The sequence below is a fragment of the Saccostrea echinata genome, unplaced genomic scaffold (genome assembly GCF_033153115.1).
Source record: "Saccostrea echinata isolate AGI-Se365-2 ecotype Australia unplaced genomic scaffold, CSIRO_AGI_Sech_v1 ptg000009l, whole genome shotgun sequence".
Classification (NCBI taxonomy): domain Eukaryota; kingdom Metazoa; phylum Mollusca; class Bivalvia; order Ostreida; family Ostreidae; genus Saccostrea; species Saccostrea echinata.
In genome coordinates, this window is record NW_026889758.1 from 34,562,617 (window position 1) to 34,590,543 (window position 27,927).

At 31.9% G+C, this 27,927-nt stretch overlaps 1 protein-coding gene across 3 annotated transcripts; it reads right to left on the reverse strand.

The window, feature by feature from the left end:
- Positions 1 to 709: 709 nt before the first annotated feature.
- LOC133182267 (calcium-independent protein kinase C-like) lies at positions 710 to 27,853 on the reverse strand. 3 transcript variants are annotated; one of them, XM_061317044.1, is made up of 16 exons: positions 27,389 to 27,853; positions 27,086 to 27,149; positions 22,831 to 22,987; positions 21,194 to 21,308; positions 20,736 to 20,862; positions 18,362 to 18,486; positions 17,568 to 17,637; positions 15,775 to 15,831; positions 15,100 to 15,147; positions 13,375 to 13,553; positions 12,707 to 12,880; positions 7,881 to 8,035; positions 7,541 to 7,679; positions 7,125 to 7,313; positions 4,141 to 4,290; positions 710 to 4,033 (listed from the first exon to the last, which is right to left on the reverse strand). In XM_061317044.1, exons 1-16 carry the CDS (start codon positions 27,719 to 27,721, stop codon positions 3,857 to 3,859), a joined length of 2,259 nt encoding a protein of 752 aa, XP_061173028.1. In that variant the 5' UTR covers positions 27,722 to 27,853; the 3' UTR covers positions 710 to 3,856. The 3 variants fall into 3 exon arrangements, with proteins under 3 accessions (XP_061173028.1, XP_061173029.1, XP_061173030.1); XM_061317045.1 differs by lacking the exon at positions 15,100 to 15,147; XM_061317046.1 differs by lacking the exons at positions 15,100 to 15,147; positions 15,775 to 15,831.
- Positions 27,854 to 27,927: the final 74 nt, after the last annotated feature.

Here is a 27,927-nt window from a genome sequence, read left to right on the forward strand (position 1 = left end):
AGAAGACCTAAAGGTTTTCCTCTAAAGAACCAATGGGCCAGAAAAGGTGAAACATGAAAGCTTCCTTACATAGCATAGATTCAAGTCTCATCAAATCATGGCCGCCAGGGGTAAGGTTGGGCCACAATTGAGGATCAAAGTTTAACATGGGAATGTAAGGGAAAATTCTTCTAAATTACCGGTAGTCATAAATAAACATCCTCTGGTACTGCATACTCTACTTTCTTCAAATTATTTGTCCTTGGGGCCACATTAAGACATCAAAGTTTTACATGGGAATATACATATGTCTAGAAAAAATGTTCTCAATAAGAAAAAAGGGGCAATGATTAGTCATATTAATAAACAAAACTCTTTAGGTAGTGTAGATTCAAGCTTGTGGGATGGTCCACAATAGGGGATCTTAGTTTTACAAATACTTTGCAGATTCAGATTTGTTTGGGTTAGGATGGGGTCGACACATGGGATCAACATTTTTCATGTGCTTTAAAAAAGAAAAGGGGGGCGGTTCATCTGAAAAGCAGCAGGGCAAATGTGACACTTACGGCTACAAATGGGTCATTCAAGTTGTATCTATAATTTGATCAGGATTCTGTACACGTCTTCAAATGAGTAATATCCATAACATTTCATGGTTCCATATTGAATAGTGATTTAGAAATACCACAAACAATCATGCATTACTGTTTCCAAAACACAAGAATTGGTATTCAGATTATTACATTTATTATACAACTTAAAACCTTTGTTAGAGGTTGCTGAACTCTATGGTAAAATGAACAATGGAATTAATGAGACATGTGTCACAGATAAACTCTTCCTTAAAATGATATGGAATTTAAAAATCCAAACAAAAACAAGCTTTCACAGAGTACTATAAAATGATTAATACATATAGTACACATCGTCGGCATAAACTTGAAAGTCACTAGAAAATTACTTGCAAGTTGCTAGAAAATGACATGATTACACGCAATACTGATCAGGGTAGTTCTAAAAAATGACAATCTGTACTCTCCTCACAGTGTGCTTGTCCAGCATTATTCAGTTGTACATTAAAATGTGTCTTTATACAAATAATACCACATAACTTCATATTTTCACCCACAAAGCATTTACCCCGAAATAAGAGACATTGCACATAACTTTTTTCTTTTTGGAAATCTGAAAATTTTGATAACAAAGATACTAATATCATGGTATATCAATTCATGTGGCAGCTACTTAAGTCTTACACAATAATCTTATCACATGGCAGGAAACATTTTCTTTTTAATTTGCATATGTCTATAGCACATTCGTTTGTGGACAGAATGCCTTCAACTTAATATTCCCCCCACTTTTAAATCTAACAAAAATCTCATGTTTATAAATGTGGCCAAAACAAAAAGTAGCAATGAAGATTGTCCCAATAAAAAAAGTTTTTTCAAGGCCTAACATAAAATATCAGAGGTAAAATTATCTGGGAAACATTTATTGAAAGATCTACAGTAACATATACATATATAACAGATAGATCCCTTGAATCAAAGACTTGCATCTAATATTAATAACATGTTTGGAGGCTTTGGTACATGTATTGTTAAATATTGATTTTCAACAAAAATTAAAAAAAAATGTATGTTAGAGTACCAACACTCTGCTTCCGTTCACAAATACATGCATGACCAAGGTTTCCTCCATCTATAAAACCAATTAAAAAACAATAAAACAACTAAAAAATATTGCACTGATCACTTGCAACCCTCTTAAAAATTTACACCCACAAAAAATGTATCACTTGATATAAAGAAATTTCAGTCTGCCAATAATTCTAAGAATATGATATAGTTAATGTAAAGCAGGAAAGACATCAACATATATATCTAGAGAAAATCTGACTACTGTCATAAACAATCTCACAATCCTTCTTCCATCAACTCTCCAACAAATGCTGCATGTGTCCCATGTTTTATCCCTGTAGTCTATTTTTAGCACAATGCTCAACATATTTTTTTTATCAACATACAGGATTTGAGTGAAATACTGTTTCACAAACTGTTAAATAAAATATAATCTGCAAAAAATTAGCACATTTCTACTGAACCCTACAATTTCAATGCAAGATAAAAGCCATGCTGTGAAAACAACTTTAGGAATGAAAGTTTTTTTTTCAGATGCAAAACCATCCTGAAAAAAATTGCATTTATCAGTGACAACCCTCTGTCAAAGAAATTCAATAAATTAATCCATGTTTTTCTCATAGTGATTATAATATATCTATAGTAATCTATAAATATAATCATTAGATCATAAGTTATCTACTGAACTAAAAAAAATTATTTTGTCTCAATTTTGAAGTTTTTTTTTGCTTGAGGGTCAATCAACACCATATCTTGCATAAATAAGTTCATCTTTCATTCAGTTTATGCAAAAATTCAAGCAAGTTTATTCTTCTCCATCATGGAAAAGCATAGAGCATTCAACAGCCTTCAGAACTTGGTGTTAATAAATTATGAAAAGGAATGCCAAGCTTTATTTCTTCACTTAAATGGAACTTAGCTTTGTGGTTCATGTATTTGTGTATATCATAAATTTACTATCAAGAAAAAAAAACCCCTCTCAATTAAGAGGTACATGTACTTGTACAGGCATGGAATATCACACATCTTCTAAAACTAAATCAGAAAAGTTTATTTTACTGGTATTATGTTTGAATTTTCAGATATTCATTCCTCCTACTAGCACTTACTTAGTGAAAATACAATTTGTTATCAAAGAAAAAAAAAGTGAGATCATTACCAGATTATGATAACATTTGAAGACTGGGTTATAACCCAGAGTTCTAAGTAAAGGGCACAACAAGACAGGCTTAAGTTATATGACACCACAGACTTTTGTCCATTCAAGTATTCATTTCAGGTAACTTTCTGTACCTTATTAACACTTGATAGTGTACAAACAATATAATTCTAAAATTTTCATGTTGGTATCAGATATGCAACAGAAAAATACTTAAATAGCACCTGTGTAAGAAATTCATAACTGTATCACTGAATTTTTACACCGGATGCAACTTGACTAGAATATATTCAAATACATGTATATAAATATGTTTTGTTGTTATTTGGCCTGTGTTTGTTTATTTTACAATGTACATGTATACGTACAATACAACTTTAGAAGCCATATTTCAGTCTCAGTTTTCATTCACATGTTGTAAAAATGTTGTCTCTAACAGTACCAATGCCTTCTTAAATTAATAAAAACTTCCTTTGTGTAAAAGTCAGAAATTCTTCTCTTTTTATAAATGCATTTACAGTATCAACTCATATAAAAATTATGTAAATAATAAACAATATACAGTATGGAAAGGAATTATATCTCTAAAGTTGAATTTTCATAAACAGACTACGATAGTGAAATGTAAAAAAAAAAATTCTGTTGTTGAAAAAAAGCATGAGAAATTGATCTGTGATGTAAACATGTATAAAACATTCACAGCATCATATGTGGCCATGACTAGGTTTTGTTTTTTAGTTCTAAAAAGTCAAAGAACTGAGGTATTGAATGAAGAGGCTGAAAAAAAAAACGATGATGGGGTATAAACTAGAGAACTGGTGACACACCACAACAAATTGCTGGAATATATGGAAATATTGGTTCATCTGTAACTACCCAAAATAATTTCATTTTACAAAGTTACTTTAGTTAAAAAAAGGAAAATTTATGTATTTCTGTCAGAATATTTTTCCTTCTCACTCTTTCTTTCACTCTGAATCTTTCTTTAGTCTGTTTACTGCCTGTTATTGATCTGCGTGGGGGAGCAAGAAGGGGGAAAGGGGTCATCACAATCTTTCTTTAAAATTAGCAGGGGTCAATGAATATCCGAGGTCGGACAATAGGACAGTTTTCCATAGTCTGGATTAATAAATGAGAAGCCTTGGAATTCTTCTTGGTTGATTGTTTTCACAACAGCTGGGTCCACTGGAGTAAGTGTTGGTTCCTCAGAAGTAAAGTCTTTGTCAAAGTTGTTGGCATCTGTTCTTGATTTCTGGAAAAGAAAGGCAGCATTTCACTCAGACCTGTGATGATACTTAGAACATCTCAATCACTCATAGTTTTCTGGTAAAATGTAAGCATAATATTTCAATTACTTACAATTTTAGGTTTAAATGGAGGTTTTATTTGTCTTTTTTCTAGCAGATCCCAGTCAATTTTCTCATGAAAAAATGGGTTATTTAAGATTCCCTTTTCCCCTCCATGATCCTTTACACATCCAAGTCTCTTGGCAGGATTCTTTGTCATAAACTAAGAATGAAAATTATTCATACAATTTACAGATAACCTAGATCTATGTATTTAAAATCATACTAAACTAGAAATATTTCCATAGGACATGAATGTCCCACTCAGGGTTCACAAGTAATTCAACATGAAAAGAAATGTAACACGCTTCTTTGTTTAAGATTAGACTAAATGAGGAATAGTGAGGTAAAGGTCACAGAGAAGGTTAAGGTCAGAAAATTGTGACACAGTTGAATAGCTCACACCAATATGTATTGAAAATATCTTGAATAGTCTCTTTGAAACTGAGTTTTAAACACAAAGTCAAAGGTCATAGGAAAGGTCAAGGTAAAAAAAAAAATATGGACGGTTGTTAAGTTCTCACCAATATATATCAGTACATGCATGTAGATAAAAATATCTTGTCATGAATAGTTTCTTTGAAATTGAGCTAACACAAATTTATAAATAGTTAGGTCAAGGTCATAGAGAAGGTCAAGGTCCAAAAATGTTAATGCAGTTGAACAACTCTTATCAATATGTATCTGCATATGAAGTTTGATAAATTTATCTTGACTAGTTTCTGGCCCCCCACTGGATTTGCAGTTATTTAATGTATATCCTAAAGAATTACTTTGGACACCCCCCCCCCCCCCCCCACAACAAAACAACACATGGTGTCTAATTTAGCCTTCAATAAACAGTTCTAACAGATGTAATAATTAGAATATAAAGTCCGCCGACAACCTGTATTATATATTATAACTCTCCACATGCTCCTGTGCTAAAAATAGTGCCACACGACTTTAAATACAAACAGGAATAACTTTAAAACATTGAGCATGATTGATGCCAAAAAATTTCCAGTTGACTTTTGATAAAAAAAAAAAAATGAACTAAATAAAAATAAAAACAGGGCAGGACACTTTGAGAGGGGTGGGCAGGGCCATAGGAAGTTATGGTATAAAATTTCATTGCAAAAGCTTCTTGAGATATTGCATGGAGAGAAAATGTTACACACAGACAGAATGTATGAATTTATGACCTTGACCTTGGACCTCAAAATCAAAAGGGGTCTTCTTTAGGCCATAGGGAGTTGTGGTATAAATTTTCACTGCAAAAGTTCAAAAGTTTCTCAAGATATTGCCCAGAAACGGAAGTGTTACAAACAGACAGAATGTATGAATTCATGACCTTGACCTTCGACCTCAAATCAATAGGGGTCTTCTTTAGATGATAGGGAGTTGTGATGTAAAATTTCAAGCTCAAAGGCTTCTCAAAATATTGCACGGAAAAGAAAGTGTTACACACCGACAGAAATACAGACTGACAGACAGACAGACCCAAATTAATATCCCTCACTTTCAGTGAAAGCGGGGAACAAAAATATTTTTGAATAGTTTCTTTTAAACTAAGCTACACAAATTTTTAGAAAAGGTCAAAGGAAAGGTCGAGGTCCAAAAATTTTGATACAAATTAATAGCTCTCATCATTGTGCATCAGCATATGAAGTTTGATAAAAATATCTTGAACAGTTTCTTTTAAACTGAGGCAAAACTAATTAAGAAAAGTGAGGCCAAGGTCCAAAAAAGTTGATGCAGTTGAATAGCTCTCATTAGTATGTATTTGACAAAAATATTTTTAATAGTTTCTTAGAAACTGAGCTAAATGCAAAGTGTGATGGATGCCCAGACAGCAGGACGGAAGATTGACACGACAAACACTATATGCCCTGGCCATATTCATCAATGTTGATGCACTTCAATAGCTCTTACCAATATGTATCAGCATATGAAGTTTGATCAAAATATCTTGAATAGTTTCTATAAAAATTAGCTAAACACAAAATCTGACCAAATGATAGAAAGAAGGATGGAAGGACATGACAAACACTATATGCCCTGGCTATATTCATGGCATGGCATAACTAGGAATATGTCCATAGGACATGAACACCCCGCTGAGTGTATGTTAGTAATGCAACATGAAAATTTGTTTTAAAGTATGAAGTCTGATGAGTTGATAGCTTACATCATTATGTATTAGCTTATAAAGTTTGATAAAAATATCTTGAATAATTTCTTTAAAACTGAGCTAAACATAAATTTAAGAAAAGTGAGGTCAAGGTCAAAGGAAAGGTCAAGGTCAAAAAATGTTGATGCACTTGAATAGCTTACATCAGAATGTATCAAAATATGAAGTTTGATAAAAATATCATGAATGGTTTCTTTAAAACTGAGCTAAACATAAATTTAAGAAAAGTGAGGTCAAGGTCAAAGGAAAGGTTAAAGTAAAAAAATGTTGATGCATTTGAATAGCTTACATCAGTATGTATCAGCATATGAAGTTTAATTACACTATCTTGAATGGTTTCTTTAAAACTGAGCTAAACACTAATTGAAGAAAATTGAGGTCAAGGTCAAAGGAAAGGTCAAGGTCAAAAATTGTTGATGCACTTGAATAGCTCTCATCAAAATCTATCAGCATAGGAAGTTTGATAAAATATCTTGAATAGTTTCATTGAAACTGAGTTTTGAACTGAACTTAATGCAAAGTGGGACGGAAGGACAGACGGAAGGACGGAAGAGACATGACAAACTCTATATGCCCTGGCCATTTTCAATGCGGGGCATAAAAATCATATAATAGATAGGAATGTGCTGAAATACTAAGCTTGTATTTGTTTATTTCATTTACTTTAATATAGGCTTTACATTGAAAAACAATTTTTAACATGTTTAAAGGAAAAAGTTGACATTGATCTTTTTTAATGACTTTCTCATTTACGTTATCCTCCAAGTTCTTTTGTACTGTAAAGAAAGCTTTAAAAAAATTGGATGAGAAGAAAGTAATTTTACCCCTCTTAGGATTTGTACTGCTTCTTTACTGAGCCAGACTGGGTAGAGTACATCATCATGCAGGATTGACTCAAACAGATCCTCCTCATTATCTGCTTCAAATGGAGGCTGACCAGCCATCATTTCATACATAAGAACTCCTAATGCCCACCAGTCTACAGAAGCATCGTAATCTAGCTCTTGTAATATCTGAAATTAAACATTTATAATACATGAGGCATAAGGAATGAAAAGCAAATGGAATTGACTTTTTCTGTTGATAAGCTAAGCACAAACAAAAATTTCTGACATTTCTATAGAATTTAAATTAAGAATTTATATTAGAAATATTCAAAAATGTGATATACACTGCATTTCAGGTTCTCTCGTCATATTTTTTTTTTCTATAAACGATCCTTCTTTTAAAGGTGTCTTACCTCCGGTGCTATGTAATCTGGTGTGCCACAAAAAGTTTGTGTTACTTTGTTCTCAAACATTCCTTCTTTACACATACCAAAATCTGCTATTTTACAATGGCCCTCAGCATCTAATAATATGTTATCTAATTTCAGATCCCTGAAACAAAACAAGAATTGCTATTAAGCAATATTTTTACATAAAGTACACCATTACAAAGATGTATATGAAAATGAATGTTGCGCAGTGAAGGAATTCTTTCATCAATTTTGGAGGAGAGATGTTGGGATATACTGCAAATCTTTTTTCTTCATCATCACTTTGCAAGTTTAATTTTCTGTGAATAGCTGTACTTCTTACCTATAAATTATTCCATTTCGATGAAGAAACATAAGAGCAAGAGTCACTTCTGCAGCATAAAATCTAGCTCTTGGTTCATCAAATTTACGAGCTCGTTGAATTTGGAACATTAAATCACCACCATTTACATACTCCATCACAAAAAATAATCGGTCCTACAAATATAAAAATATGAATGACGACTTTAGAATAATTTTGAACAAGAGGCCCATGGGCCATAACGCTCACCTGAGTAACTTTGGCCCTGCTGTTCTTCACCTGATTTCCTACATTGTTATACCCCCCCCCCCCCCCCCCCCCCGGTGGTCATAATATGAACAATTTAGAATCTACAATACCCCAGGATGCTTCCACATAAGTTTCAGCTTTTCTGGCCCAGTGGTTCTTGAGAGGAAGATTTTTACTACATATTTTAATGTAAAACTTGGATTCCCTATTGTGGCCCCGCCTTACCCCCGGGGGTCATGATATGAACAATTTAGAATCTACACTACCCAAGGATGCTTCCACATAAGTTTCAGCTTTTCTGGCCCAGTGGTTCTAGAGAAGAAGATTTTTCCTATATATTTAAATGTAAAACTTGGATTCCCTATTGTGGCCCCACCCTAACCTCAGGGGTCATGATTTGAACAATTTAGAATCTACAATACCCCAGGATGCTTTCACATAAGTTTCAGTTTTTCTGGCCCAGTGGTTCTTGAGAAGAAGATTTTTAATGATATTTTCTACATATTTCAATGTAAAACTTGGATTCCCTATTGTGGCCCCGCCCTACCCCTAGGGGTCATGATTTGAACAATTTAGAATCTACACTACCCCAGGATGCTTCCAAATAAGTTTCAGCTTTTCTGGCCCAGTGGTTCTTGAGAAGAAGATTTTTTAATGACCCCACCCAATTTTTGTCTTCTCTTGATTATCTCCCCTTTGAAGGGGGCTTGGCCCTTCATTTTAACAATTTAAACTCCCCTTCACCCAAGGATGTTTTTACCAAGTTTGGTTAAAATTGGCCCAGTGGTTCTTGAGAAGAAGTTGAAAATGTGATAAGTTTACAGACGGACTGACAGACAGACGGACGATGGACAACAGGTGATCAGAAAAGCTCACTCGAGCTTTCAGCTCAGGTGAGCTAAAAACAAATGATTTATGTGTTATGATCTTAAAAATATGTATTTTGAGTATTTTTCTCTTCTTTCCCTTTAGAAAGTAAGAGCAAAAGAGCAAGACACTGGCAAAATAAGTTATCAATCCATGGATTTCATGGTTGAATATACCTGTAAGTTACTGCACACAGTAATTTCAATTTCCAAATACACTGTACATGCATTTAATCATGTAAGATAATTAAGTCATTTCAGTTCTTAAATTGTATTTCAAAGACTGCTATACACTAGTACAACAAAAAAAGATGTGTTTATGAAACACTGATACCCTCATATGACAGTTAAAAGGACAAGGTTTAAGCTTTTCAAAAGTAGGTCAAACTCCCAAGGTCAAGAGGTAAAAAAGATTGGTACCCAAAGAAAGGTCTTGTCTAAAGGAATACACAAACACTAAATTATGAAACCCCTTGTTTCAACCATTCAGAAATTATGGCTAAGGTTCAAGTTTTTCAAAAGTAGGTCATACTCCGAGGTCAAGGTCATAAGGTTGAAAATATTGGTACAAGAAAGGTTTGTCACAGGGAATACATGTGAATATGGAAGCCTTAGCACTAACCATTCAGAAATTATGGTCAAGGTTTCAGTTTTTCAAAAGTAGGTCATATTCCAAGGTCAAGGTCATGAAGATAAACATTATTAGTACCAAAGGAAAGGCCTTATCACAAGAAATACATAAGTGAAATAGTAAATCCCTAGTACTGACAGTTTAAAAGTTATAGCCAAGGTTGACTTGTTCAAATGTAGGTCAAACTCCAAGGTCATGAGGTCAAAAATGTTGGCACCCAAAGAAGGGTTTGGTCACATGGAACACACGTGAAATATAAAAGCCCTAGCACCGGCCAATGTTAAAGTTTGGTAAAATTTTGTAAAAAAGTGGGTCAAACTCCAAGGTCAAGAGGTCAAATATGTTGGTACCCAAAGAAAGGTCTTGTCACAAGAAATATACATGTGAAATATGAAAGCCCTAGCTAACCATTCAACATTATGGACAATGTTCAGTTTTTGCAGACAAACCAACAGACAGACAGACCAAAAAACTAATGCCCCGAATCATCAATAATGGGGGCATAAAAATCACTTATATATTAACAATGTAATTGTACGTAATCTCTTCTTCTGTCTTGAAAGTTAACATATTTAATTAAATAATGTACATAGTTTTAGAGTATTCTTTAATAACTGTGTGCTTATAAATATATTTATATGCTAATTTTCAAATGCATTTCTTTAACCATGATAAAATCTAGCAGCAGTTATGCTAAGAAATAAGTAACAGAGTGCAGAGTTCACAATATTAGTTCCCTGACAAATTCAAGCTACACGTTTTCTGAGGAAGTGGTTAAACAAAGCGTGGCAAGTTCAGATTTTTTTTTTTTTTTGCATGTAATACTTACCATGTTTACCACTTAATTTGAGTTTATGTCACTCATTGTCCTGAAGAGATACACGCATCAATCTACATAATATTTACTGCCTTATACAAGAACCAAAGTATAAAAGAAGGGAAAAATCCTTAGTAAAAAGCTTATAAACTGAAGTCAAAAATAAAATTTATGTAACAAAAAATACAGTTTAATCAGTTTAAATATTTTATGTCATTAATTCATCTGTAAATCGCGAAATTATTAATATTATGTATTGTACAGGATGACACACATGTACTGTACAGTAGAACTTTTTGTATCAAAAAGAGCAGAAAACAAATAATACATTTAGTCCTACAATGTTCAACATATGATAATGCAAATTATGAGTTAACAGCTAGAAAATCTCATGTCCTTCTACAATGATGTGCATCAATGTAGTAAAATTTTCCATTTGAATGGAACGTATTGAGCTCTCTTTTGAACATTGGTTGTTACATAATGACAAACCCATTTCTTCAGAAAAGAGAAAGCATTTCTGTTCTTATTGGTTTCAACACAAAAGGAAATTGTTAAATCATGAAAAAAAAAAAACAACAACATTTACATGTACATAAACACTCTTGAAAGTGAATCTTTATCTTCTTATAGCTACAAAGATAAATAAACCAAGACAACTGACTTCATACAAGTGGTAAAAATTTTTTCTGAAAGAAGAAGTTTCATGCATGCCAATGAACAATAGCACCAAAAAAAGATAATGCCCGGTGCTTTAGAAGAAAATAATTGACATCTGTCATCAATTGAAAATGTTTAAAACCATGAAAACACTAAGTCTTAATACTCATCAAAATTGTCTAAGAATCTTGTCAACTGAAGATTATCCATTTTATAATAAGTTGTACAATTTTGTGAACTTAAGTACTTAAAAACAATTTAATTAAAATTAGATCCTCCCAAATTTTTGTGATGTCACTCAGGAGGGAGGGATCAAAATATGCTAATTTTTTAAAAAGGCTACTTCATTTTTGTGAAAAAGGGGGCTAGGTTGTTCATTCATTTCCAGTTTCTTTAACAACAATACTCCTTTCCATTTTTCAGGTGACTGCTTTTTTATCAAACCGAATAAAGCAAAAAATATATACTGTTATTACATTTATTTATTTTATGTAAGACAAACATCATATTACCCATTCATTACATGAAAACAACATTTATAGGCTTTAGTGTTATATCAAACAGTGAACAAAGTTTTGTAAGTATTTGTTCTGTAATAGTCGTCATATTGACATTGATGCTATTATGCATAGTTTTTCGCATTTTTTGTCATTCATGTAATTTTGACACTGACTCGAAATTAGTGTCTTGTCTCATTATCAATACCTACTTTTCACTGCCAGACTTGTCAAAAGCCGTCGGTACTGCCGGTAAAAATTTCCATGTGTACTAATTTTTTAAGTCATAAGATTCCGCTGACAGTGAAGGGACACTTGTAAAACGCTAAAAATTGACATACTTAAAAACAGTTAGCTACCTCGGACCAGTTATAAACCAGTTCCAGTGATAAGTTCTGGTTCTTTACATCGAACCCTAGCAGCAGTCGAAAGGCCTACTTTCATCATTTAATCATGATTTACACTTTTATTAATATCATACATGTCAATATTTTGCCAATCTTGACCCCATTTGATTTTCTCATAAATGCTACAACTACCCAAAGTCATCCTTCCTGCTAGCTGGGTCAATGTCTTTACAAATGTTGTACAGTCTACGTTTTACTTTAGCCAGGCCTAGGATTAAATTGTGTTGAAAAATGTTTAAATTCAATAAAAAGAAATTTATTCGACAATATATTATATAATTTTTTTGCATCTCAAAAAAAAAACAAAAAAAAACACTGATGATATTATTATTCATGTCGGTATTTTACTTAATTGCTTCATTAAACGATCCATGGATATTAAGTCAGGTCTATAGTGAAGCCGAGATCAAAGCTAGTAAAAATCTTCAGGTGCTAGTCTGACTGGTCTAATTTATTTTTAAGTTAATGTTGACTCCTTTGACTGCAATGTCTGTAAAGTTACTTTTTCAGTACACTAATGACAAAATGAATGCCATTAAATTATGTAACATGAAGGTTGCTTTTAATCATAAACATATCTTATACACATGGACAAGCCCTTATAAAGCATATAAAAGCAATATCACTTTTCTTCAATGCAGACAAGATGTTCTACAAAACTACTGATTAACACTTCAAATGTTTAATAAAAAAAAAATCACAACTCTCTACTGAACTTACCCTTGTTTGGAAGCATGAATGAAGTGCTGTGAGGAAGGGATGCTTTGCAGAAAGAGCGAGGATTCTCTTTTCTGTCATGGTGCATTCTACATCATCATCTTGTAATATTGTTTCTTTTTTAAGAACTTTTACAGCTAAGACTTCATCTGTACCCTTCTTCTCTGCTAACATTACCTATATTTATCATTAAATCAAAGATTTATAGTGACTTTAGAACATTACTTTTATATTGTGAACATACTTATTTTAACAGTAATCGTATTTTAGCACCTTCTCCACTAATTTATGTACAAGTTAATACATGTACATGATTAAAAGCAATATGTGTCATGTTAAAAACCTCAAGAGCTAATTTATTATTGTGCAAATCAGATGAAGATTGTACTTAATCTTAAGAGCACTATTCATCCCTTGGCTAGTTAATTTTAAAGTTAACTTACTCATGCTATGGAGACCTCATTTACATTTTCAGATGATAAATAATAAAATATACTAAGAATAATGAAGATTATCAAATCCATTGTACCAAGAAATCCAGTAAAAACTTAAGCCATTCTTTTTATGATGCCTGCACAACTTGTATAAGCCTAAGCTTCAAGTAAAGATCAAAAGGATTTTTATTTGTTAACCAAATAAATAAATAACTGTAATTTCTAAATAAAACAAACCTTGCCAAAACTGCCTTTACCCAAAACTTTGATAAAGACAAAATCTTTGAGGCCGATTCTATCTGCACGTCTTTGGCCTGATCTGTCCTGTGATGGACTTCGCCCACGACTTAAACACATGTCGTCAGCGGAGAGTGTATTCTGATCACTGTCCTCTGGATACTCATCATTCCCATCATCTGTAACAATAGACGATTATCAAGTCTTGTTTTCACAAAAATGTGTATCTTACAATCTTTTTAGAAACAGAAAAAGCTACATTCCCATTATACAATATGCACACTTATGTTTAGCTATAATTACTCATCTAAAAATTTATCATTACATTTAGCCTCATTCAAAAGTCTATGCATGTAAATTTGCCTATTTTATATATGTCCTACTATATAATGTAATTTCTATAAGCATTATTTCACTGGCTAGCAAAGCATTTCTATCACTCAAAAGATTATCCAATACTCTGTCCTATGGGATAAAATCATACAGTTTGCAATGGTAAGATGAAAGAAGCTGAAGTTAGTTCAAGGATTTGTGGCTATTCACAGTTTCGTTAATATGCCTAGTACAAGCATGTGTTTGCTACAGGTCTCTTTTTCATTTGACTGTTACATCTCAATACATCTATACATCAACACTGCACACATAAACACAGCAAACACCCTATTCTTAGGGGATATTACAAAAACAGCAATCATTTTATAGTTTTGCATTACACATTAAAAACAATAACATACAAAAGTGCAGCTATCAGAAAATGGTTCAAAAACCACACAAAACAAGTAGTAGTGCAATATATCTGAAACTTCTGTGCAAGTTATATACTGGTACCATTTTAACATCTAATCTCTCCTGTTACAATACATAAATGTAAATAGATGAAATTTATGACTGCAAGTTTCATCAGTGCATCGACAGTATTTTCTTAGTGTAAGGAACACGCATATGACCATTTTATCTTGAATCTAACAAAAAATTTAAAAGATACTGATTAGATTTTCACTGTACCAATCACTTCTACTTCAAAATGAGAGATGCACTATTCTTTACAAGAACAATTACTGTGTGTGTACTTATTTGAACAGGATTCATATTATGGTGCCTTTGATTCAATTATTATGACTGCTTCCAAAACATGATTTTCTACCAGTATTGAAATAGCTAATTCAGGACTGTGCCAAATAGCCCATGACTTTGAGTTAAGATATACTGTAAATAAACATGCCAAAATAAGTACACAAACAATAATAAGTAAATGTGTGGGAAACACAGTACATGCTTCCAGACATCCAACGAAGCAAAATCTGGCCACAGAATATGATAGTATCGTGTCCAATCAGTCACATTCAATATCCATTGTGAGTTTTTGTTCTATTAGCCAACAGCTTTACATACCAATACCTGGTTTACATTGTGAAAAAAAATCATGCAACTGTAGTCTACCATGCATCTTCCGACCAACCAATGGTAAAAAAAAAACAAAAATGAAAGAATTGAATTGATTGAACAAGATGAAGCCACTCAGAGACAGCATGACACCTGTGCACAATGATTCCAAGGCATGCAGCTACATGTACATATATATAATGTACAGGAATTTGTCACTGGCTACAGAATGATACATATATGTATTTACGAGCTAACTAAATTGCTATGTAAGAGGCCTGCTTATAGTATGCTTTATATGGTCATAAGCACTATCTGTGGTGAATAGATTTTCTTACATACTTCTCTTTTTGTCTTTTGAGATTTCTACCTCTTTTTTATCTATCAGATCTAGATATACATAAAATATACTCATTAAAATACACTTGATTTTCAAAATAATATGTTCAAATCCCTTAAAGAAATGAAAAGTGGTGATGAATCTGTCAAAAGCTGTGGAATTTTTTCTGTGGGAAATATCTTGATTTTTAAATCCTCAGCACATTAATTAACATTTTTGTACTTTTGTATCAATTACCTTGCATGAAAAGCAAAGTCCTGTAAACAGTGACTCATAAAAAAAAAAGATTGTGCAAGATAAAAAGATTTTTAAAAATTGTATATATTCTCCAATAAATATGTACATGTATGAAGCAGATCAATAGAAATTAATTTAAAAAAAATTATTTACAATTAGATTTTAAAAAATTAAATTTGCTCAGATATTGAGTTTCTACAATATTTCATGGAAGTATTCTTTATAAACCATAAATTAAATGTTTTGTAAGCATGACTATAACATTCCTTAAATAAGTTACCATAACTTCTCAATGAGACACCCCAAATAAAGTGTTAATTACTCCTGAGATTATTTGTTAATAGGAGGATTGTATAATCAAGATCACCATATCTGCCTTCAAAGAGAAAAGAAAAGAAATATATGTAGCCAAGGACAAAGACAGGTGTTTGATTACATACTAGCAACTGTGTGACTCCGCATGTAGGGAATTTTTTTGTTCCCGTTTTTCTTTTTTTCTAAAATAAAATTATAAGAAACACAATGAACGAAAAAAAAAATAGAGAGAAAAAAGTAGCAAATAAAATATAACTATGATACAGTTTGTAAAGAAAGAACATTTAGAGGTTCATATAATTATTCAAACATGCATAAATTAAAAGAACTTGGTTCATTTTAAGCATAAGTTGGCCACATAAATTTAGTTAATTCTTAGCTTATGAAAAAAAAACAAAAATACTGATATGAAGAACAGCTGTTCCATTGCTTTCTTCTCTGGAGTTCTTTTATGGAGGAACATAGAAAAGTTGCTGATCATTGTGACAAAGTAATTTAAAATGAGCACAACACAAGTTCCAAATATAATGTCTAAAGAACAAGGGGAAGAATTCTTTCTAACAGAGATCAAATACCATGGATATGTCGAAGTGATTTGGAAGTTCCAAATACTTATTCTTTAAATATTTTACCCTGCATATCACGAATCCTCGGATATCTCAGTTTTTTCTTGGTCCAATCGAGTTTGAGATATCAAGGTTTGACTGTCTATCATCCATGCAAGTTTAGTCCAAGACTTGGATACAGCTTATAGTAACTTAAGAATGCACCCACTCCAAAAACTAATCTGGCCACTCTTCTCAAAATAAAGGTTAGGTGCAGCATCTGAACACATGGGCATCTCTAGATGCACCATTTTTACATCTTGGTCCACGTTGGGCTTATAATTACTTTGGAAATGGATCTGCTCGAAAAATTTAACCTGGGATGCCTACATAGGATGTATAGCATAAATTCAACTTGACTTCATCAAGGTGAGCAAAAATATACAGCTGCATGTACAAGTCATTTTAGGTACAATTTTAAAAAGCTGGTGATTTGACACTCTTTATTACATGAAAAGGATTACAAATCTCTTTGATACTAAAGGTGTTTTTTCCTTCAAATTTAACAATTTGAAATTTATCAGAGCCAAATTACACCTTTCATGAACCTTGTTTTTTGTTTTGTTTTGTTTTTTTGTATGATAGGAATAATTTTTTACTAGATTACAACAACAGTTCACAGCACATTGATATATTCAGTTCATTCTTTATTAATGCTCTATTTATAAATCTCATTTTAATAGTGAATCTAGTGCAATATGATACTTTGATTTAACACAAATTTCATTCAGGCCATCATTAAAATCTTTTTTGTTTGATGTACTCTGACCCACATTTTTGAAGGTGACTAGGTAGATACATGTAGGTAGTTATTATTATTATTACCTGGGTTTTTTTTTTTAATTATCTTAGAATGCCTTGATAATCATCAATAAAATCACAGACTTATAGTTTATTGATGTTTTCATTACAATGTATACACAGGACAGCTGGCATTGATACTGATGCAAAAAAAAAAGAGAAATGATAAACCTTAACTTTAAAAATGATCAAGAAATCTGTAATTACCTTGAAACAAATAGAAAAAAAATTAAAGAATTTAAAGTACTGAAAAAAAAGATAGGTAGGGGTGTTTACGATGGGTCGGTCGTCGTATATCAAACAAACCATTTTTTATTGTTGGCCTCAATATTCATGCCACGATTTATTACTTTTTTTAAATAAAATCTACTCTAGAAAGAATATCATATACACCTTACGATGCTCATGCAAATAAATTTGTTCAATAGTATACTTATTATACATTGTTGTTTTATTGCGTAACTAAACAGCCATTTGTTTATTGAAATGAATATAAATTTCAAATATCTTACCCAATTCAGGAAGAGGAGATGTCAAGCGTCCCTGTTTATCCTTGTTCGGAGATTCTGTACTTATTGATGGCTAAAACAGAAAATCAATTCTTGAGAATTGGATTACACATTGATGGCAACAAATAAAGAGCTAGATTCACTTTATGCATAAAATGGCCCTGCTTATGGACCGATTAAAGAATTAGCAGTCTATGTCCAATTTCAAACATTAAGATAAAAAAGAGACTTCATGCTTTCATACCATATGAAAAAGTTTGGTTAAAATTGGCCCAGTGGTTCTTGAGAAGAAGTTGAAAATGTGAAAAGTTTACAGACAGAAGGACAGACAATGGGTGATCAGAAAAGCTCACTTGAGCTTTCAGCTCAGGTGAGCTAAAAAGGACAGACTTCTCAGAATTTCCTTAACAAATAATTTTTTTCATTATTTATTATTTTAATGTTCAAAGTCAATCAATATATATAATTACCGGTAGTAATTTATTTCTTTTAAACTAATTCACTAGTATGAAAATTCACTGAAATTTTAATATCTATGCTATTATATATTGAAAAATTGACATTTTCTCAGGATTTTCAGATTTAAATGTACTACTAATTTAGTAAATACATTTTTCAAAAATTCTTGATAAAACCTTTTAAACAGCATTTTAATTTGAAAATCATTTCATTATTCTGAGTACATTTTCAATCAGCTATCAATGACCATAAATCCAAATGTGGCCACTTTACAGCCAAATTTTATGTTTTATTAATATGAAACTTAATTTCTTATTTAAATTCTTCAAATCCAGTACCTTTTTTCTTGTATTGCCCGGTGTGAGTCCAATTTCTTGTATCACCTTTGCCAACTGTTTTGAATTTAGTCCACAATTATTTGCAACATTTTTCTTACACCTTTTGTGAACATTTATTTTGCAATCTGAAAATAAAATTTGCAAAAAGTTATATGAAAGTTCTTGCAAAGAAATTGACATTATTATGCAAAAAAAAAAAGAAAAAAAAATCTTGACTTTCCTGCAACAGACAGGCCACTGTTACAGTATTACAACTCATTTAATAAACCACAGGGGTTTTTGTCACAAAAATATTTGTGTTCTTTGTTTCATCACTCTTATTAAGAAAAAAAACCCAAAAGGACTTGAATCTAAAAATAGAAAATTCACTATCACCAACTTTGATTTGCTTGTTTTTCAATTCATCTTGAGTGGAAAAAAAATCTCACTTAAAACAAGACGTGTTTGTGAAACACTGATGACCCCATATGGCAGCTCTAGGCCAAGGTTAAAGTTTTTTTTAATGTACATCAATTCCAGGGTCAAGGTGAAGAGCTCAAAAATGTTGGTACCCAGAAAAAGGTCTTGACACAAGGAATACACAGGTGAAATATGAAAGCACTGGCATCAACCATTCAGAAAATACGGGGAACTTTAAAGTTTTTCAAAAGAAGGTCATACTCCTGAGTCAAGGTCATGAGATTAAAAATATTCATACCAAAAGAAATGTCTTGTCACAAGGAATAAATAAGTGAAATATAAAAGCCTTAGCACCAACCATTCAACAGTTATAGGCAAGGTTAAAGGTTTTACTATTGTAGGTCAAACTCTAAGGTCAAAAGGTCAAATTGTTAGTACCCAAAGAAAGGTCTGGTCACATGAAATATACATGTGATATATGAAAGCCCTAGCACCAACCATTCAAAAGTGATGGTGAAGGTTAAAGTTTTTTAAAGTATGTCAAAGTTTGACAGTCAAACTCCAAGGTCAAGGTTAAAAGGTCAAAAATGTTAGTAACCAAAGAAAAGTCTAGTCACAAGTACTACACATGTGAAATATAAAGTTCCTACATTTAACAGCTCAAAAGTTATGGCTAAGGTTAAAGTTTGATAAAATTTGCAAAAGTAGGTCAAATTCCCAGGTCCAGGTCAAATATGTTGATACTGAAAGAAAGGTCTCGTCACAAGTAATACACAAGTAAAACATGAAAGCCCTAACACCAACCATTCAAAACTTTGGGAAGGTTAAAGTTTTTGTGAACAAAAAGACAGATTACCGGCAAAAGACAGATAGATGGACAGACCAAATACTGTATGCTCCCAAATCTTCATTTACGGCCGGGGCATAAAAATCTTTTCTCGATATTTAGATCTACCACGTTCTTTTCATATGTAAACTCACAGGGAATATAATGCTGTGATCTGATTGGTCACTCTCTTTAGATAACTAATGCACAAATAATTCATGAATTTGGAATACCTATACAGATGGAAAACGAAGGGAAAACCAGTGTCAGCCACATGTAATATTTCTGTGGTTACATTTGTACATATTATTTGTATTTAAAAATAATTCTTTGTAACAATGTAACAAATATATAATTTATGAATATTTTTTCCTTAGTACTGTTCTTAAAATAAATTTATTGAAGATTTAATTCTATGCACTCCATTCTCAAAAAGCAAGTAAAATAGGTTCAGAACTTTTTGAGTCATATAACTATCATTATGTAAAGTAGATTCAAGTTAGTTGTATTTTACTAATTACAGCCAAGGAATTGTGCTAGGGGCTAAGACAGGGTGGGGCCAAGCCAATAATACTACATACAATAAAACAATAAGCCAAGAATAATGTTTATTGTTTATGAGATGCTAAGTAAATATATAAGCTTATTTCTTAAATTAATAGACAGATAAGCAGTTATGGCAGATTTATAGAACATAAAAATTATCTGGTACATGTACCTAGTTTTAACTGATGTAATTCATTGTGCATCCAATTTCAAATATATTACTGAGTTGTGTAGGTCATTTTTCATGGATTTCTTAAAATTGAGACATTATTTTGTGAATGATATAACCTTACGTTTCAATATACATGTATATTCATTGAGATTGTAAATATGTGTCTATTGGGTAATCACGAAATCCATAAAAATTGAACCTCAACAAATATAATACTGCACAGTAGTGCTCCTTGTAGTATAAAATTTATAGCTTAGCATTATCAAGAATTCACTGTACCTGAGTTGACATTAAGTGTATTATTCATATTTTACTTCTTTCTATTACTGGGTATACAGGTATTTTCTTGTGGATACATGTAAGAGAAATTATGTGTATTAAGTAGTTTCAAAAGTACATGTAGCTGTAAAAGTTTGCAGGCCTTTGCTTACCTCCACATTGCTCCCCTTGTTTAACAATACCATACAATAAGGAGCCACAGTGGTCACAGAATGTTGGTCTCTTATAATTGTGTACATTGAAACGATGTGGAACATTGATCTTCACCCGCGGTACCTGCTACAAAAAGAAAATTTGTGCAATCAGCAGTTACGTACATCCATTTTTGCAGACAAAAGGAAGTAACAAAAGTTACTGGTTCTGAAATTTTTATTCACTTAAAAAAAATATTAATAAGTTTGAAACACAGTTTACATGTAAATTACATCTTAAGGCTTTCATTCCCTCTTGGTAGATGTAATATGTTGGATCACTGATCTCTCATTTTCTCTCTCTCTTTCTCTCTCTTTTTTTTTTTTTTTTTTTTTTACATTTTCTAGTAGCCAAATCTTACAAATGTGACATTTTATTTTTCTCCATATTTAGGTAGCATGTCAGATTTTCCCCCTACCTCTACACTTGCGTCATCCTTTGAGCCTGGACATTTAGTAACTACACTGTTGTGGCAGCGTTTATGGACCACACATGTACACACTTGACATTGATAACCTTGATTCCAAAGTCCCCTGCATTAGAGAAAAGACTGATTGGATTTTTGCTTTGCAGTATGCTACAAATTCTTCCATACTGCAAAGCAAAATCCAGTCCATGGTTAGATGATGTCCGTTTGTCTGTCCGTTCCCATCAACAATTTTGTTTAGCTGTTCCTTGTCCTTTTATGAGTGACATATTCAAATTATATTCTTCAAACTTCACTATATAGGTAAATCAAGATGAGATGTTTTAAAAGATTTTATCAAAATTGACCTTCGTCTTGGACCTTACCTTAACATTAGTAAAGGGAAAACATATATTTATAGTAAGGATGACCTAATGTGACCACCATCTTGCAAATGCATCACATTATTTGGAATATATACTATCCAGTCTGTTTCTATTTTGGATAACCCATTCCAATTATCTCTGAATTTATTCTGAATACCAAGTTTAACTTGACCTTGAAACCTAATCTTCAATTTGGTCACATGATTTGGAGGGCTATTTTCCTGTCTCTACTCTTGACTTAATGATTGGCTAATTTAAGACTGACCATATTATGATGCCTTCATTTTAGCATGCTGAAAATACAGTACTTTACTATCATACCATATTTTTTAAGATTTTTTGTTTTCACTGTCAACCAATGAAACAAAAGCTCCTGTTATTACTAAAACACATAATTGATACAGATGTGTTAATTTATTATTTATAATTACATATCTTATATAACTTTTGTGATACATGTATATAGAAATAAAAAAAAACTGCAATACTGGTTTGAGTGTGAATACTATTACAGCAACAAATAAGATTTAATTCACCTGTAAATGACACAGGTGATCTTTATTCAAGGACATACCATCACCTAGTATCAAAACTTATCATATTCATGCAATATTAAGCTTTCTTCAGATGAATAAAAATATATCATCCATAATTTACTGCAGAATTTAAAAACTGACAAAATTAGAAAACTCAGTGCTGTAACAGTATACTTCAGACATGCATGATAATTTTACCAGGCTTCCACAATTAATTTTGTGAGTTGTTAATTGAAGTGCAGATGTCAAGAAAACATGAATAATACAGTATTTATGGCTTAATTAACCAGAGGTTTTCACCTTCTATTCTTAGTATGCAGAGCTGTCCATTTTAATTAATTGACATTTAGTATTAGCGGGATCTCTGATGTAGATCATTAAGTACTTGTACATTGTATCACTTAATCAAAAAAAGAAACAATGCAAAATATTGTGCATTTAAGTTCTCTTAGCATCTTAGTAGTCCAAAATATGTTTATCTCAATGCTCAACCTCTCACGTTTAATCATTCAAATAAATCAGAACTTGATAACTTAAATTCCTTGTTATAAAATTGACATTCCGGTATTTCATCTAAATTTTGCTGCATTTTTTTTTTTAATGACATAGCATGTATTTTTATAGTACATGTACAATTAAAATGTCAGAATGTCATACAATTGTGAAAAAAAAAATAGTGGTAACAGAGTAGGAGAAGGATTAAAGGGAAATAAGACTTGCTTCTAACCATATAAAATCCCGACACAGTGAGCAGAAAGTGGGTTGACGTAGAAGTGTGGCCATGAATTTATGTCCATTGACTTGATGTACCCTTCTACGCATTGCCCCACGTCGGCGGTTGAGTAAACCATCCTTTTCTTTAAATACTCTTTCCTTTGGGGGCTCTGTAAAATACATAATATTAAAAATTAAAAAGTATCAATTGACTTTACATGTTTAATCCTAGCAATGGGATAATCAGTCCTCAAAAAAAAATGTTTACAGAAATGAGAAATAGACAAGAAATTAACAATTCTTTTCACAATGTTAATCTTAATTAAAAGATAGATATTCAGCCATAAAAGCTGAAAACCTGCTGCATTAACATTGTACAATCTTATTTACCAATATAGGTATAAATGATGCTTATACATTGTAGTATTGCACTACCCTCTGCACTACAGAAGTTACACAGGTACTCACTACTTGAGTGCTACTATGCTTGTTCATGTTCATGTACTTGTTAATGTTTATCAATGTACGATAGCCGAGTGATATGAGCACTGAATTATTTAAAAATCAAGGAATTTACTAGTTTGTTAGGAAGATAATAAAGTAACTTGAAATATACAAGAACAGATGGAGCATGTGGCTCAGTGGCCAGTAACAGAAAGCTTGCTGGTTCAATCCCTATTATGGGCACTTGATGTTGTGCATGCACTGTGTCCTCACACAAGATATTTATATATCTTCATTCTTTCAGTCCACCCTGCTCAAAATGGGTAATGATTAGGGCTGGGACGATACAGCTTTTTCTATATTGATACGTATCACGATATTTGAGCCAAGATACGATATGTATCACGATATGTTGAATTGATTATAAAATGTTTCTTTGTATTGAAATGAACAAAACATTATTTCTTCACAAATAAATTAAAAATTACTCAAAGAAGTTGTATATCTGTTGTAAAACAAAATCATTTTACCTAAGTGGTATTAATTATTATGTATTTCATATTTATATCTATATTTATCATATTTATTTTATATATTTGATCCAAAATGTTAAGTAAACAAAGAAAAACATAAGTCAGAATTTTTTTTGCGATATTTCGATATTTCTTCACACATATCGATATGCGTATCATCCTCAGGCCAAACAAAAAAATATGTGTGGTTCCGGTTACACTTCCAAAAAAATTAGGGTAGGTAGGTAGGGATTTTTTTTTTTTTTTTTTTTTTTTTTTTTTTTTTAACAAAATGATTTTCTTAATTTTTTTTAAATAATACCTATCACTGCTTTGCAAATGGCATTTAAATGTGGTGTGATACTAGTCAATATTGGTAGGGGACACCTACATGCTAGCTTGCTTTGGATTTAACACTATTAAACACTTGCATTATGTTTTGCAAGGAGGCCGTCATTGCTGAAACTAAAACAACTGGAGCCATTGATGGAAATCGGGGGAAATTCCAGAAAAAATATGAAAATTGCCAAAAAAAAGTTTAGGGTCAGGGGTATAAAATAGGGAAGGTCGGGTAACCGGAACCACACATATTTTTTTATTTGGCCTCATATTGAATCGATAACTCGATATATCGTCCCAGCCCTAGTAATGATTTACACTGGGAGTTAAACTGCGATGGACAGATGTCCTATCCTGAGGGAGTCAATGGCTCTCATTTGCTTAGCACCACAGAAATCTAGTAAAAGTGCCAACGCCTATTAGCCCCATTTTAAATGTTCCAAAACACAATATCAATGAACTTAAGCTCATTTAAAAGTACTATTGTCGCTATTTCTAATTAGTCCCGTCCATTCATCATGCTCATTTTTTTAAAGTGCAAACCATTTTGATAAACTTTGATACAATAAATAGTATAAAACATAATATTCTCTTATAAAGATTACTTGAATATTAGGATTGTTAATTATGTATAAAGATATGATAGAACAAAGTATCAACTACTTATGTGTATTAAAGAATGAATCAAATAGAAAGTAGGCTTTTATAAATAAAGTAAGTCAACTGTCAGTCTGTCATTAACAATTATACAGAGTCATATTTGCCAATGGGTAAAATAACTCAAATGCAAAACACTACTGTTCTGTGTGGGTGGTTGTGTAAGTATGAATATTAAATAACACTACAGCAGATGTGTAGACTAGTGCTTCCTTTATGTGGAAGTTAATACTCAACTTTAGTGTGTACAAATTTCATACAGCATAAATGTAAAATGGTTATGAGATTACTGTAGAATGACTAACACACAGATACTGTACTTAAATAATGTAAAACAGTATTAAAGAATCATACTAAACTAAAATATATTTTAACATGTTACATACCATGTTGCTTGTCTTGAACAACATCATATTTGGATCAGTTTGTATCATTACAAGTACAATAGTTGATGTAAAGAAAGGATAGTTATATAAATACATTCTTGTAGAAAAAGGGTATTAATATGATTATATGTGTTCTGTTCATAGATTATTTTTAATGAAAAACTGATGCAATTCTAAGACTTTTAATATCTATTGGTACATTAATCACCATGGGACACTTTTTCCGAAAGAAATGGTTAAAAATAGAAGATGTAAAATTGAATTATTAAATAAATCTTAATTCTTAACAAAAAACAAACTCAATGATTATTTTTAGTATCCTTTTTTCTCATCCCCTCCTTATCTACTTCAACCGCACCCCTGGGTCCTATCTAGATCAAATAACTTTAATCCAACACAACTTTAGACTTTCAATATAAATACTAAATTTGGGGTCAGTGGCTGAAAAATTCTGTCTTAAAAATTAATGTTGACGATAGGTGTGTTACAAAAACTTCAAAACACTGATAAAATGGAAAGAAATGCCATATATGGAATAGGATTCCCACATTCCAATGAAGGGTGGCATTACACCAAATGTTTGAGAAAACATGGCTGTTATACGTAACTTGGTACTTTAACAATGAATTTTCTTTTCAGTTACATATAAAGAGGATATTTTAGACACTCCCCAATTTAAATCTGAAATATGATGACCCACTATCCTCTGTCAGAACCTCCAACAGATGAATGATGAATGGTTTGTACTCTCTTAAATTGAGCTTTTAAGGTATTTCCACCCTCACAATTTTATGGGTTCAAAGTAGAAAAACTGCATTTATTTTTACTGAATATAGTTTAAATTAATTAATAATTGCAAAAAAATATATAGGTTGCCATATTTTTTTAGTTGTAAGACATAAATAAACAAAAGTATTTTTCAGCATAAAAATGTACATTTATAGTAAACAGTATCATAAAAAAAAATAAGTAAAATCTGGTCCAGATACATAATTCTGATGCTGAAAGTTCCAAATTAATTGTTACATTATAAATAAATTTGAAATGTGAATATCAGGGAAACCATTTTACATTTGAAGTACAATAAAGAAAATGCCTGAATGAAGGAGTTATTGCCCTAAGTAACATTTTTTAAAGATTGAATAATTGATTAAATAAAGAAAAATATTAATTTTTTTTTAATTCTTTTGCTAAACAACATTTTTCATTTGACCAATTAAAAAGCATTCTTCCAAAAGATATAATTCTGTTGGGTATGAATTTAAATTCATAACTGTACAGTTTTTGCAAAAGCCCTATTAATCAATAAACTTAAAAAAATGTTTACATTTATGTTTTCCTCCACTCCCCTCTCTTTACAAAGGATATCTTATCAGATTTATTATAAAGTTTTAAAGAAATATAATCAGTCACCAGTCACTGAACAATTTAACCTGTCCATGCACATAAATAACAATTAGAATGACAGCAAGGGCACCTGCTCAGTGCAATGTTTACATACTGCAATGATTGCAATGAATCTGTTTTTATTTAGTTTCTTTTTTCAAATCAGCTATAAAATCATTTTTTTTCTCTTTCCAATATGAATCATAACTAGTAAGAAGAATGTATATTTACTCCAATATTTATTTTATTATGATAAATAGCTTCCTATTTATTTACATTGTTAATATTGGTGGTAACCTCATTAACATAAATGATCACATCGGCGACAGAAGCCTACGTCATTGGCTAATCTGAAAATCACTTCTCCAAACAAAAAAGATGCCAATAGTGCACTAGCATGGTATAGCATGCAATGAACATTAACAGCTGATTTTATTAAGAGTCTCAAAATGGTAACTGGCAAAACACACTCAAAGGCTGACCTGAATTTGAGGTTACGAACGGAATGTACAATATATGCTAATGATATGGTGTTGTGTATTACCTTCAGATGTAGAGCCTTGTAATTCCAATATAATGTGTATTTGTCCATTTGGTTCCAAATCGACCTAAAATTCAGTAAAAATATATATATCAGTAAGCCATGTTCAGAAAAGTATATGTGACATTATAGCAGAATGTTGAGTACATTCCAAAAAATATACAAAAGCGACTCGTCTGCTGCGATTCGGGCGTCCATCTTGAATATCCAAATTCCCATTCCAACATTTCGTAGCTGTTTCTGGCTATTCCCAAACACTTCCTTGTACGCAAATCACAAGATATAAAATATATGCATTTAACATACCCATAGATCGTTAGAATTTTCCTTGATTTCTTCGAATGGGATTGAACAATTTGCAACAAAGTCGTCGGGGGGAATGGCCGCATCATGGAAAACCGTAAGTCCTAACGTACGTCCGTTATGCACTTCGGTCATAAAATTCTCGTTCCACACTGGAGTCAGAGTTTTCGTTTTTGTGGTGGTTCTTGCAACTTCATTGTCATCTACGTCTACCGATATATATGGATCTATCAACTGAGCCCCCTTGGCTATTTGATGGCGAGTCGAGCAGTCGGTTGGCTTAAGATCATGCGCCTCGCAGATCTTTAGCGACATAGATCCATTGAAAAACTTCATTGTATGTTGTATTTATACACAACTGTTTCTTATTATTACATCCATAATTAATCCGTTCGTACACAGTCGAAATAACTCAACATCGGAAACAACTTATCGCGGAAGTCGGTGCTTTGCTGCAATATATGCATTTTTACGTGTTACGCATGCGTGAAAATACCATCATGACCTTGAACTTAGACTGCTTGGATTTGTTTTTATTTTCA